Here is a 12,961-nt window from a genome sequence, read left to right on the forward strand (position 1 = left end):
TCCAGCATCGGCTTTGGGTCTTAGAGGCTGTTCTTGCAGGACAGGAGTCAAAAAAAAAAAAAATCCTCTTAAGCAGGGGGGGGAAAAAAGACAACGATCCAGACAGTGCTAATAAGATGCCTCGAAGCTGAGCTGCAAGGCCTGTCAGTTTAATACATATAACTCTCAGGTCTGACAGTATTTTCTTCCACCAGGCTCCTAACAGATCTATCTTAAGGTTTATTTAATAAGCACATTTGAGCATTTGCTTGGGGGGGTGGGGGGATAAATACATTTAGATTCACATCAAATCAATTTCTTAATTTATGATCCCGGATCAGCGGTAGAAACGGCCAAATGAAATCAGACAAAAGGAAAGAGAAAGGGCTGTCGGATGAGATTTGATGTCAAGGGTTGCCTCGTTTTAACTGCTGCAGCAGCAACTAAAATTGGCTCCCCGTGAATAGCGATTTCGCTATTTCGAGCCTGGAGGTAAAACCGTGGGTGTAAAAACCATCTGTTCTACGAAGTGTACTTAGTAAAAGAGGAGTTAGGATGCCCTTTCGAAGATCCTTATAAAGGTCATCGTAAAATAAAGGCACGTTGAAGTGATTTGATTTCCCCAGAATCACAAGGGCAAACGATGTTGAGATTGGGAAATATTGGCAACTCCGCCAAATACTAGCGCAGGTGGAAGATTGTTCTGTCTGGCACTGATCAATCCTTTCCTAAAGCTGGGGGGAGACAAGGATGTACAGAGGCCAAACAGGTTCTCGGGAGCCTAAGTCTTGGCGTACATCAGGAGTGTTGAAAGACTGAATGAGTTGACTTCAGATTGGTAATTCAGTTATCCAGTCTTTGGAACACTAACTTTTTGGCCTGGACATAATATGAATACAGAATTTACAGCTGGGGTGGGCAACACTGGAAGTTTTTAAGAAGATGTTGGATAGCCATTTTTCTGTAGTGGTGTAGTTTCCTGCCTAAGCAGGGGGCTGGACTAGAAGATTTCCAAAGTCCCTTCCAACTCTGTTATTCTATTGTATTGTAATTACGGTAATTTTCCCAAGGCGTCACCTAAGAAACGGTGGGAGGGGGGTTGTGTAGCAGAGGTGGGTTCCTACCAGTTCGCACCTATTCAGTAGAACCGGTTCGTCAAATCTACCGAACCGGTTAGAAGAGGTTCCACCAGTGGACCCGGAAAGCAGGCCACACCTACAGAAGAGGTTCCAATTTTTTTTGAAACTCCTTGGATATGATTTTTCTACACTATCATGCTCATATTTATAAAACTCAGTGCCCCTGTGAAAGGTAAGGATGACTACTGCATTTGTGGTGCAATCAGAACATTGCGTGTGTTGAAGTTGTTTTAACGCAAACCAAAGATGCCTTTTAAAAAACAAGTTTACATCATATTCTTATGCATGCCAGTGCTGTGTGTGAGGTAATTTAAGGTGGTTCTGACAAGTGTCGTTGGCATCTTCATATCCAGTCACATGGGCGGCAAGCCACTCCCGCAAAGGAGGCCACACCCACAGAGTAGGTTCGAACAATTTTTGAAACCCACCACTGTTGTGTAGGGTATTGCCACTGACCCCTCCCCATGCACCGCTGCCATCCCACTAACCCTGTAGCCAGATAGGGACAGAAAAGGGACTGGATGTGACCTGCAGGCTGTAAAATGCCTCTGGCCTTAATTTTTGCTCTACAACTACCTTTGTCCATAAAGAAAAATAATTGTCAGCTAAGACTAGCAGTAGCAAAACTGTAGGATTTCTAATTGGTTGCTATCAATAGTCACCATGCCCTGTGTTCAATTTAGGGCAAATATTTCTATTCATTTCTATGGAGTGGTGTGGTGGCCTAGTGGTGGAGCTCTCACCTCACCATCAGGAGTTTGATCCTGGAGAGAGGCAGATGTTTCTCTCTCTGAACACACTGAGAATATAACTGCTGAACAAAACTCTGCATTGGCGACAGGAAGGGCATCCGGCCATAAAAACTCTCTGCCAGCTTCATTCAGTTGCACAGACTTTACCCCGCAAGGGATTATGAGGTTGTTAAAAGAAGATGACTTGTATTCATTTCTACCATGGTTCCCCGAAAATACGACATGTCCTCATAATATAGTCATGCCACATTTTTCTGGTGGGCAAAAATATAACCCCCCTCCCCCACATATAAGCCCCCTGGACAACCCCCCACCTCTGGCCAGGCAGAGCACCGCTCACCAACCTAGCAGTATCCCGAAGGTGCCAAGCCGCGGGAACCTGAGGGTAGGCAAAGGTGATCGCGTTGCTTGGCGCCCTCTGTCCCCTTAGGGACAGTTTGGTGTAGTGGTTCGGGTGCTGACCAAGAAACCAGGTGACAGTGAGTTCTAGTTTTGTCTTAGACATGAAAGCCGGCTGGTTGACTTTGGAATGGTCACTCGATCTCAACCCTACCCACCTCATAGAGTTGTTATTGTGTGGAAAATAGGAGGAGGAAGGAGTATTATGCATCATCACGAAATCTCCAGAACCATAAAGCCTACAAACTTGAAATTTGGCACATATGTTCCTCTTGGCTTCTAGGTGCTTGCTAAGAAAGGACTTTTTGAAATGACCATCAGATCTTCAGTATTTCACATATTATTAAGACACTCTGATGCTAAGGAGTTAGACATTCTACTACCCCTCCCCACCTGAAAAGGACTGTTCCAACTGCCACTTGGGTATGGGCGTGGCCAGCAAGTGACACATCCGGCCTGTGGGCTGGGAGTTTAAAAATTCTACTCTCCCTCCCCACCTGAAAAATGTTCTGATGCTAAGGAGGTAGCCTAAAGGAAAGAAGGGGATAAGATAGGAGAGGCCTCTGTGGGGCAAGCCTGAGGGAGAGAAGGGGATAGGAGAGGATCAATGGGGCCAGCCTGAGGGAGAGAAGGGTATAGGAGAGGATCAATGGGGCCAGCCTGAGGGAGAGAAGGGGATAGGATAGGAGAAGTGAAATGCAGTATTACAGGCAAATTCTTCCCACAACCTGAAATTCATTCCTGATGGGGCTTGACTCAACCTTCCATCCTTCCCAGGTCAGTAAAATGAGGGCCCAGATTTTGGACAGCAATATGCAAACAATGTTGACATTTTAAACTGCCCAGAGAGGGCTGTAAAAGTATATAGGTGGTATATAAGCTGAAATGCTTTTGCTATAAAAGTCAATTAAATTATTCTCCCACATCTCTACGTAGTTCAGTCGCTTCCAGGATATAGGTACTGCCCTACAAGAGTGCAGAACAATCTCCCCATAGTCCTCTTACTTAAGTCAGTGCTCTGGATTATTCTCTTTCCAAACAGGTAGTTTACTTAAAAATCAGGAGGGGTCCTCAGCATTGCATTTTTTCAGCCTCCGAAGGTTGCTGGGGCTCCTGCTGATTTATTCATTTTTTATTCATTACACTTAGAAGCCCGCCTAATGCCATAAAGCCACAGAGAGGCATGCAGCATTAAAACTAGTATGAATAGGGGAAAAAATGTGTCCTGAAAAAGACATTCAGTGCTACTACAGGTCAAATCCTATATAGCAGAGTCCCCAACACCCAGTCCGCAGCCCAGTACCAATCCATGGCTCATTGGGAACTGGCACACGCGAAACCATCCCCTGCCACTGCCACCACTGCCGGTCCATGGAGCCAGAAAAGTTAGGGACCACTGACTAGGGGTCATCTTCAGAGGTGATATTCAGCCAGTTCGGACCAGTTCACCTGAACCGATAGCAGAAATCATAGGTGGGCCCGCCGACCTGTCCTGGCTCTCTGCCGTCCTATTTAGACAAGTTTTTGAGGCCGGGCACATGCATGGAAGGCGCACGCATGAGCAAAATGCACGGAAGTCCAGGCGCATGCATGAAAGGGGGAAGGCGCATGTGCGGGGAACCAGTGGTAACAAAATGTGAAACCCACCGTTGGTCATCTTACCTAATATGGTAAGAGCCTTTTGGAGCTTGGCAAGGTGCCCATGGTCCTCAGTTGTTGGGACTACATTTGCTATCTTCCCCAAGCACTGTGCTCAAGATGGATGAGAATTATACTTTGGGGGTCCAAGGCAGGAATCAAATGGAATGGAATGGAATAGAATATTAATGAATCGGGTATAGAACATTTCCAGGGGTGGGGGAGGCATTTGTTCACAGTCTAATGGATAAGATAAAGATTTGGGGGAAGAAAAGAGCCCTAGAGCCAAATTAAATATCTTTATGCGAAACCTATTCGGGTATCTAGTGTCACCTTATCCAAAAATTTCTAGTGCCAGGAAGAGCTGTAATTTGGCGTATTAAAGTCATAAGTTACTGCTGATTCTTAAAGTCATAAAATCAGACTTGGATTGATCATAGAGGTGATCCAGATCTGTATTTCTTGACCTCAGCAACTTTAAAACCTCAACTTCCAAAATTCCCCAGTCGCTCCACCCAAGTTGCTGAGGTTGAGAAATGCTGATCTACTCCACCTTCCTGCTCAGCACAGCATCTCTGACAGACAACCAGCTTCTGCCTGAAGACCTCTAATGAAGAAGAAACAGCCATGGCATGTGGGCGGCGTGTTTCACTGGCTGGCAGCTGAAAGCCAGGAGGTTGGTCCTGATGTCCAGCTTGAATTCTCTTCCTTGTGGTTATCATCAATTAGTTCTGATCTTGCCTGCTGGGCCCATAAGGAATGAGTCCACTCTTCCTTCTGTGTGACAGCCTTTCAGATATATAAAGGCTGCCATCATATTTCCTCTTAGTCATCTTTTCTGTAGGCCAAACTTTCCCAGTTCTTTTAATTGTCCCTCCAAGCGCTTGGTTTCCAGATCCTTCTCCATCTTGGTAGCCCTCATCTGAACTTGCATCCCTTGTTGAAACATGTTGCCCAGAATTGTTGTTATGTCCCTTGTTGAACTGTGTTGGCCAGAATCAAGTACAATTCTCCAAAACATCTAACCAAATCAGGACAGGAAGGAACAATTTATTTTCCTTGATTGGGTCTCTGCATTCCTATTAATGTGTTCCTGTTAATGGCAAGATTGGCTTTGTCTTTTTAGAGATTCCACTGGTAGCTCAGGTTTAATTTGCGGTAAACAAAAGCACCCCAAACATTTTCCACATATTTTACTACTTAGTTAGGTCTTCCCATCCTAGGTGCCTTGCCTTTCCCCCCTTTCAGATGTAGATTCATTTCTCCTTGTTAAATTCTCTTCGTTTTAGCCCACTACACCCCCTCTCTCTTATTTAAAGTATTGGCCACCGTTTGCATTTTTTGTCATCTGCAAACTTTATCAGTGCCTGCTAAACTTCGAGGTCAAAGTCATTGATAAGATTGGGTGGGAGCATTACTTTTATGTAAACATATCACAAAAAAATAAGCGTTGATAAGAAATAATGTTTTAGGATTTGAAAGAGAAGGTAGGTTTGTCTCAGATTATCAGCTCATAAATATCAATGCAATAGGAGTATAATAAGGATACCAAGAAGTTCAAATGCAGTTTTAGGATGTATCAGCATAACTTTAATCCCCAGATCAGGAGAAATGATCATTCCACTTTCTTTGGACTTGGTCAGATCCCACTTTGACTACTCCGACTTCCAGACCCCACATTTTATTCAAGAAACTGGAAAAGGAATAGGAACAGGAAGGCAATTAAACCCTATGAGGAATGCATCAGACCTGGAAGCCATATTTTACATTGGGCCTTCCCACATCATCTCCCAAAGACCTATTAGATCCCACAGAGTAGGCCTCCTGCAAATTCCATCTGCCGGCCAATGTTGGCTGGCGACTCCCCGGGGGAGGGCCTTCTCTGTGGCTGCTCCGGCACTATGGAACGATCTCCCTGTTGAGATCCGGACCCTGACTACCCTTCCGGCCTTCCACAAAGCAACTAAGACCTGGCTGTTCCGGCAGGCCTGGGGCTGTTGAAGTATCCAGCCCCATTCGATGTTACGACTGTTGTTGAATTTTTAAATTGTTGGGTTTTTTTTATTTTTGTACCCTCCCTTCCCTTTTTATTGTGTTGAAAACTATTTTTATTTCATTTTCATTTTCCTTTTTATACAATCACTTATATACTGTGCAATTAAAAAAGCACTAAACACAACTCATCTTCTATTCCACCATGGAAAACCAACATAACGCTTCAATCCTCCATACACCCTTTCTTCTCCCCCTCCAACTTTCATTTCTCCCCTCCGGCATTCCCCTCTTCTACTTCCCCTCCCCCTCAAACATTCCTTTCTCCCCTTCCCTCCATCTCACCCTCCTTACATTCCCCACTCTTCCCTTTTTATTGTTAGCCGCCCTGAGTCTTCCGGGAATAGGGCGGCATACAAGCCAAATAAATCAAATGAAATCAAATTTTCTACTGTGGGAAAAGGGGAGGGGGATTATATAAACCGATGATGGCTAACCTTTTTGTTGTTGCATGCCAAAAGCATGTGTGCATGTGCAACAGCACTTGTACACATGCACCTGCACCCATAATGCAATGTGCATGCACCCACTCCCCCTGCTCATATGCATGTGACCTCCCCAAGCCCCCCTGCGCCCCGTTTTGGACCCAGTAGGCCTCCCTGCAGCCTCCAGGGATGAAAAATGGGCTGTGGGGGGCACACCACCACCACTGCTCCCGTGCATGTGCGTGCAATCCTCCCTCCCCACACATGTACGTGCATCTCCTTCATGCACTCCCCCCATGGATGCGTGGCAGAGACCCGAAAACAAGCTGGCCAGTGGGAGGTGCATGCGCGGTGCAGCTGAGCTGGGGTGACGGCTCGCGTGCCCGCTGAGAGGGCTCTGTGTGCCACCTGTGGCACACGTGCTATAGGTTCACTATCATGGATATAGAGTATGGGTGATATATAGTCAAAATAACATTCTTTTCTCAGAGAGTCAAGGACACTTTGCCTTGCAGCTGTTATGGTGTGACTGGGAGGCATCTCCAGTTGGGACGGTGCCTGGTTGGGCCATGTGATGGACATGTGGGTGCTGGACAGGGGCTTGAATTTTCTTTTGGGTGGGGAAAACCTGGAAGCTTTCAGATTCGGGTTTTCCCAGATGTGCCAATATGACATCTCTAATAAAATGGAGCTTTGAGGAAACTCAAACTTCGGAGTCTTCTTTTGTTGGGGGTGTTACTTGGATCCCTGACATTAACCCGAATCCTCTTTAACAACTCCTACCAGCTCCCCCCGAACCCCGGGGTGCTGACCCGATCCTGGGCGGTGCAAAGACTCAGGGAAGGTGGAGGGACAAAATGATTAAAAGAGCAGAGTAGGTTCGGTCTTGAGAAAGGTCAACGGAGACGAGAGATGAGTGATTGGCAGTTTTCAACCACTATGAATAAGCGCTGGAACTGGCATTCTGAGACATTTTCTTTAGAATTGGGGGGAGGGGGTGTTCATTCTGGTGTTTATCCCAGTTGCTGGAGGGAAGTGGGGCAGGCAGACGTGAAGAAACTGTTTACTTGACAAAGCATCTTCTCAGGGCTAAATTCTTCCAGTACTGACCCCATTCTGCTCGCCCACCAGGCCATTCCTGGATCTTCCTTATCACCCGTTGCCTTGAGTGTACTTGTGCATGAGAGTGAGTGTGAATTAAGGCTAAGGGAAATGCTAACAGCAGCCAACAGCTGTGTGGGTAAATGCTGTAATTAAAGCATTCATTAACTCTGGTGAAAGGTGGGGGGGGGAGGCATCATTACCGTGGGCAGCTACAAAAGTCGCAATGATGGATGTCTTGCTCAGGGAATGGTAGCAAGGCCATAATTCAGTATTACATCCAGATGCTCCAGGGAGATCGTAGGGAGATCTTTCCTCCTGGTTAGCTTTGGGCACCTAACTGAACAGTCAATTGGGAAGAAAATAACACTCGTATAGGGAGGAGGGAGTCGTGGCTTTGGATCGCTCAACCCAGTTGCAATTTGGGACCATCAATCCTGGCAGAGCTTGTAGAACCCATTAGTCCTTATATAATTGGCTATTCTGCTTTGTCAGCGGGTGCTCCAGCTTCAAAATTCAATTGCAGAATTGGGCAGGCGCAAATTATGGTCAGGGTAAGTGTGCCGCCTAGTCATCTTGTTAGCAGCAGGATTGTCTTTTAATCTTGCTCTTCCATTGTAAAGAGAGAGAAAAAATGCATTCAATTTGTGACAATTTTGAAAGAGGGCCACTTCCTGACAGCTCAGTCTGAACTGAGCGATTGTTCCAATACCTGATTAAAAGGAGAGGCAAGCTGACAGATGAAAATCTTGACATAGAACTATTTTTGGCTCCTGTATAAAACAGGAGGGAGCATGACTTGAGCAGGAGAGAGTTAGATTCAAATCCTTTTATACCAACAGAAGAGAAATTTGTCTCTCGGGGTTCAACAGTGGAGTCCTTGGTGCTCTCTGAGCTTAGTTGTTTTCCTTGCAGATGTTTCGCTGCCCAACTAGATAACATCATCAGTGTTAGGAAGGAGAGGGATTTGTTCTCTGTTTATATACAGTGTAGTGCCCACTTTCAGTGTCAGCTGGAGTGTTGTTTTCTTCTTGGAAGTTCCTTGATTGGCTAGTGTTAATCCCTGCATCCCTGAGTGCTGGTTGCTGGCAGGGAGGTGTTTAGGTTTTTTGGTTTCTTTCTTAGCTTTTCGATTTCTCTATTGAATGGTGTGTAAATGTAGTTTATCTCTATGTGCCTATTGATGGCTAATTTGTCTGAATACCAAGCTTCCAGGAATAAGCTAGTGTTTTTCAATTTATTTAGGTCTAGGATACTGACAGGGCAAGCCTCTGTAAATAAAAAGATTAAACCCCACTCTTGTCTAGCACAGAAGCCATTGTCTAGTCGGGTAATGAAACGTCTGCAAGAAAACAACCAATCACTCCACAGATCCTTACAGTTGACCACGGACCTCTCTTAGATATCGTGCAAGGTTGCTATGGAAATAAAAATAGGGGAAGATTTATTTTGGTCTCTTAGAGCATGGTCTCCCAACCTTGGCAACCTTAAGATGTGTGGGCTTCAACATGGCTGGCTGGGGAATTCTGGGAATTGAAGTCCACGCATCTTAAGGTTGCCAAGTTGGAGAACTTAAGAGCGAAGGTAGATAATACGGTGAGCAGGTCTTTTGATTCACACTGCAAGGCAGCCAACCTCTGTTTGGACTCTTCCAGGTATGCTGGACTACAGCTCCCATCCTCAAGTCATTATGGGGAAGAGAGGGAGCTTTAGTCCACAGCAGTTCTCTTGACTTCTGTGTAAAATGCCTCCCAAAACATGGGTCAAACAGCCCTCTTCCGTTTTCCACCCTCAATCCATTATGCAGCCTTTAAAAATAAGAGTTTGGTATTTAAATGCCCATATGTGGCCTGTAGGGGACCTTAGTGATAAAACCATAACAGGCGAATTCACTTGTTTGCTAAATTGAAAACAAACAGCACACTGTTTGAACACAAGGTACAATAATGTGTACGAGCAATGTGGCACAACAATTGTTTTTTTAAAGGTAGCAATAGCAAGAATAATTTTTTAAAAAGCACAGTACTAAGGACAATCTTACGGGGCATTTTCAGACATTCATAAAACTTTCGTTCCGAAAGGCCGAGCAGGTAAGAAGAATTTTAGGTGAATAAGCATACCTGTGTGTTGTCTCGAGGTTCTATTTCCAATTTCCACAAGGCTCTGTTTTCTGGACCTTTCAAAACTTTTGTCATTTTGTGCCTAACAAGTCAAGCTGTCTGCTTCACTCTTGTGAATGACTGAATATCCTGTGGGCCCTAAACACGAATAGATAGGTGACTCTCTTGAGTATTGACATCCAAGTCTGTGGATGTCTGTAGCAAAATTTTACTCCTAGACAGTGAAACACTGAAAAACACCTACTCTGCATGCAGGAAGACCTACATTAAAAGAGTTGGGGAAGAATCCTTGAGAAAGATTCTTTTTTTGAGCTGAGAGAAAGGTAAAAATCTCAGAATCAAGCTTGATTCCTCTTGAATCAAGGCATGTCATTTTCTTGGCAGCTGTCCAAAATTGTTTGCCACTGACTTCTTTTTAGTTGCTTATTTGGTGTTTTCTTTCTTTTCTTTCTTTCTTTTTTTAATTTTATTTTAAACACATATGCACATAGACAAAACAGAACGTAGATTAAAACAACAAAGGAACCTAAAAGTTCCATCATACAGCAGTTCCATATTGGTAGGTATATACAATTGATCGTTTGCCTCCTATCTTACATTCATGGTCCCCTTATTCTATACTTATTTATATATACTATTCCATATTTATTTGTACTTAACTGTTTATATCAGAATATCATATTACCTATATTGTACTTTGTGTTCTAACTTTTAACTACTGTCTTAATTTATCTTAACTGTATCTTATCCCTCTCTCCTAATACTTCTATTACATCACTGTTTCAGGTTTCCTTATTTCTTATTTCTGTCCTCTAGCCATTTGTACCATTTGTTCCAAGTTAGATAATATTCTGATTCCTCCTCTCTTTGTATTTCTTTCGTCAATTTGTCCATCTCCTCACATTATAAAATTTTTCTTATCAACCTCATCTCCCTTTGATACTAGATTGTTTTCCCAATTTGGGGCATACGTTATTTTAGCCGCAGTTATAATATGCAGGATTAGGTATTTTTTTCAACTTGCTCATCCACCTAAGATTTCTGGAGTTTCCTGTAAATTTCCCAACTGGTATTTTAGGTTTGAGCCCAAATAAATTTGGCTTTAGGTCAGCCAGAGATCTTTTAACCTCTTTTATAAGCCTTAATTACTTAATAGCAGTTACTTCTTTTTTGCAGGGAGAGAGATCAGGCAAGATCACTAAATTAGCGAAGCAAATTAATCCTTCCCTGTAAATGGCTCCTTTTGTAAGAGACGCTTACGAGTCCAGTTGCATGCTATGGTTTGTTTGGAGCGCAAGAATTTAAGTACCGCAATGGAAGGATATCGAGTTGTGTTAATCATTTCTTTCCTAAAGGGCAGCCATGTGAATCGTCCGCAGCAGAAACAACCGTCTCTTGGGCTGTCTCAGGCTAACCATTTATTATCGCACAAGGTTTTAGGTCCCACAAAAGCTGCTGTTCTTACTAGCTGCATATGCCTGCTACATGTAACCATTCCTTCTGCTCCGGTAGGTCCGATCACAAATGCTTTCATCACCCTGGCACCTGCCAACATGCTGAATCCAGACAGCAAGCCTCGCATCCCACTACCAAAATTCAGCCGGCATCTTCACAGCACAGAGAGCATGGAAAACTCTGCCAGCGAGGGGCTGACCCTGTGTCTGGGGCTGCACCAGAAGGTAAGGGAACGAAGCAGAAGGAATTGGCGAGAGACGAATTGGCCAGCCATATGTGTGTGGGGGGGGTGAGACATTCATCCTTTCAGCCAAAGCGGGAGCAGCCTCAGCAGATGGCTAGTCCCTGGTGTTGCGATGCGCATCTGAAACAGGCCTAGCTAAATGTTCTGGTGTCGTTCTTCATCTGGGGACAAGGGAAGGGCTGTGAGCATCACTGTGAGTTATATCCTCTTGACGGGCATTAAAGCAGTAATCAGCTGAAACTTCCCCCTCCGCCACACCTGCGTTTCTTGGGATTTGAAAGGAACCTCTTGCTCCCTGCCCTGGGAAGGATCATAAATGTTCGGAATTGAATTTGGCAGGCACGCACTTGATCACAGGTCTGTGTTTTAGGATGAGCTGTAAATGGAAATCGGGTGGCACCGAGGAGGGAACCGTTTAATCCAGAGCCTGTGATAAATAAGTGGCGCTTTCTCACTCAGCAAACGGGGTGTCCGCAAGGAGCAAATAATTGTCTCCATGCTGGGCTTACAGGGGAATTCCCTAGAATTTATTTGACCGTCACGGAGGGTTTCCTGGTGCTGGGCTAGATCAGAGGCAGCAAGACAGTTCTCACTTGTTCTAAATTTCATCTAAATTGGAAGTAATCAGAATAGCTCTTTAAAGCTAAGTCTCTCAACTAGCCCGGGGCTATGGAAGAGATTTTTGAGGCTTTTGTCTCTGGAAATTGCCAGCAGAGAGCTTTCTGGCAAACAGTGCCTCGTGGCAACGGCCGTTGGAGACCCCACTCTGCGCTGCTACCTCTGCTGGGCTACGTGCCCCCCCCCCTCGGGCCGCGGCCGCTCCAGCCACCTCCAAAAGCCACCAAGGACCTTGGCGAGTCCTCCAGCAAGTTCTCCCTTCTTCAAGCTCCTAGCTCAGTCTCAATCCCACCCGGGGACAAGCTCAGCTCTGGTACATCCCATGCATGACCGCTGTCTCCACCAATGTTGGAGAATGGGGTGTTGGTTCTTACCTGATACACCCCTTCTCTAGGCAGGTGGAGACAGCGGTCATTTCCACCCTTGGTTCCTAGTAACAGTGGGCATTATGCAGCTAAGGGGGGAACTTTTTTTTCCCTGGAGGATTGAAAGCAGTCAACTAACGCACAGCAGTCTACTTATCTCCTTTGTCACAAAAGCGGGAGGACACTCCCGCGAGGCAATGACATCACTTTGGTAGCCTCAGTTCTATTGGTTATTGACTGAGTTAACCCATGCATGACCGCTGTCTCCACCTGCCTAAAGAGGGGGCGCATCAGGTAAGAACCAATGCCCCATTTTCCATCCAAGGGATGCTGAAATAGGATCTTTTGGATCTTCCCATAGTACAGCAGTTCTCAACCTTTGAGGGTTGAACAACCTTTTCACAGGGGTCGACGAAGAGCCTCCCGCAGAGAGGCTGGCAAGAAGCCAGCCCAAAGGGAAGGAGCGGCTCAAATTCCCCGCGCGGCGGCGGAAGGAGAGGTGCCAGAAGCCTGGCGGGGCTGCTGCTCCTCTCACTCTGTGTGTGGGTGTCTGTGGGTGTCTGTGGGTGTCTCTGTGGATGTGGTGGGTGTGGCGGGTGGAGGGAAAAGTAGGAGCCGGAATGGCGAGGGGGAAAAGAGACACGCGCGCAGCACAGTGGACCCTGGGAAAGGAA

At 45.4% G+C, this 12,961-nt stretch overlaps 1 protein-coding gene across 1 annotated transcript in view; it reads left to right on the forward strand.

Moving 5' to 3' along the window:
• Positions 1 to 12,961, forward strand: part of WDR18 (WD repeat domain 18) — a 75,092-nt gene that overhangs the window by 45,332 nt on the left and 16,799 nt on the right. Inside the window, exon 8 of the mRNA XM_087703156.1 lies at positions 11,118 to 11,284. Coding sequence (XP_087559282.1) covers positions 11,118 to 11,284 — 167 coding nt within the window. The remainder of the gene's footprint in view (positions 1 to 11,117; positions 11,285 to 12,961) is intronic.

Source organism: Thamnophis sirtalis, unplaced genomic scaffold, assembly GCF_051295495.1.
Source record: "Thamnophis sirtalis isolate CommonGarterSnake01/CBP01778 unplaced genomic scaffold, rThaSir2_p1.2 scaffold_1, whole genome shotgun sequence".
Lineage (NCBI taxonomy): Eukaryota > Metazoa > Chordata > Lepidosauria > Squamata > Natricidae > Thamnophis > Thamnophis sirtalis.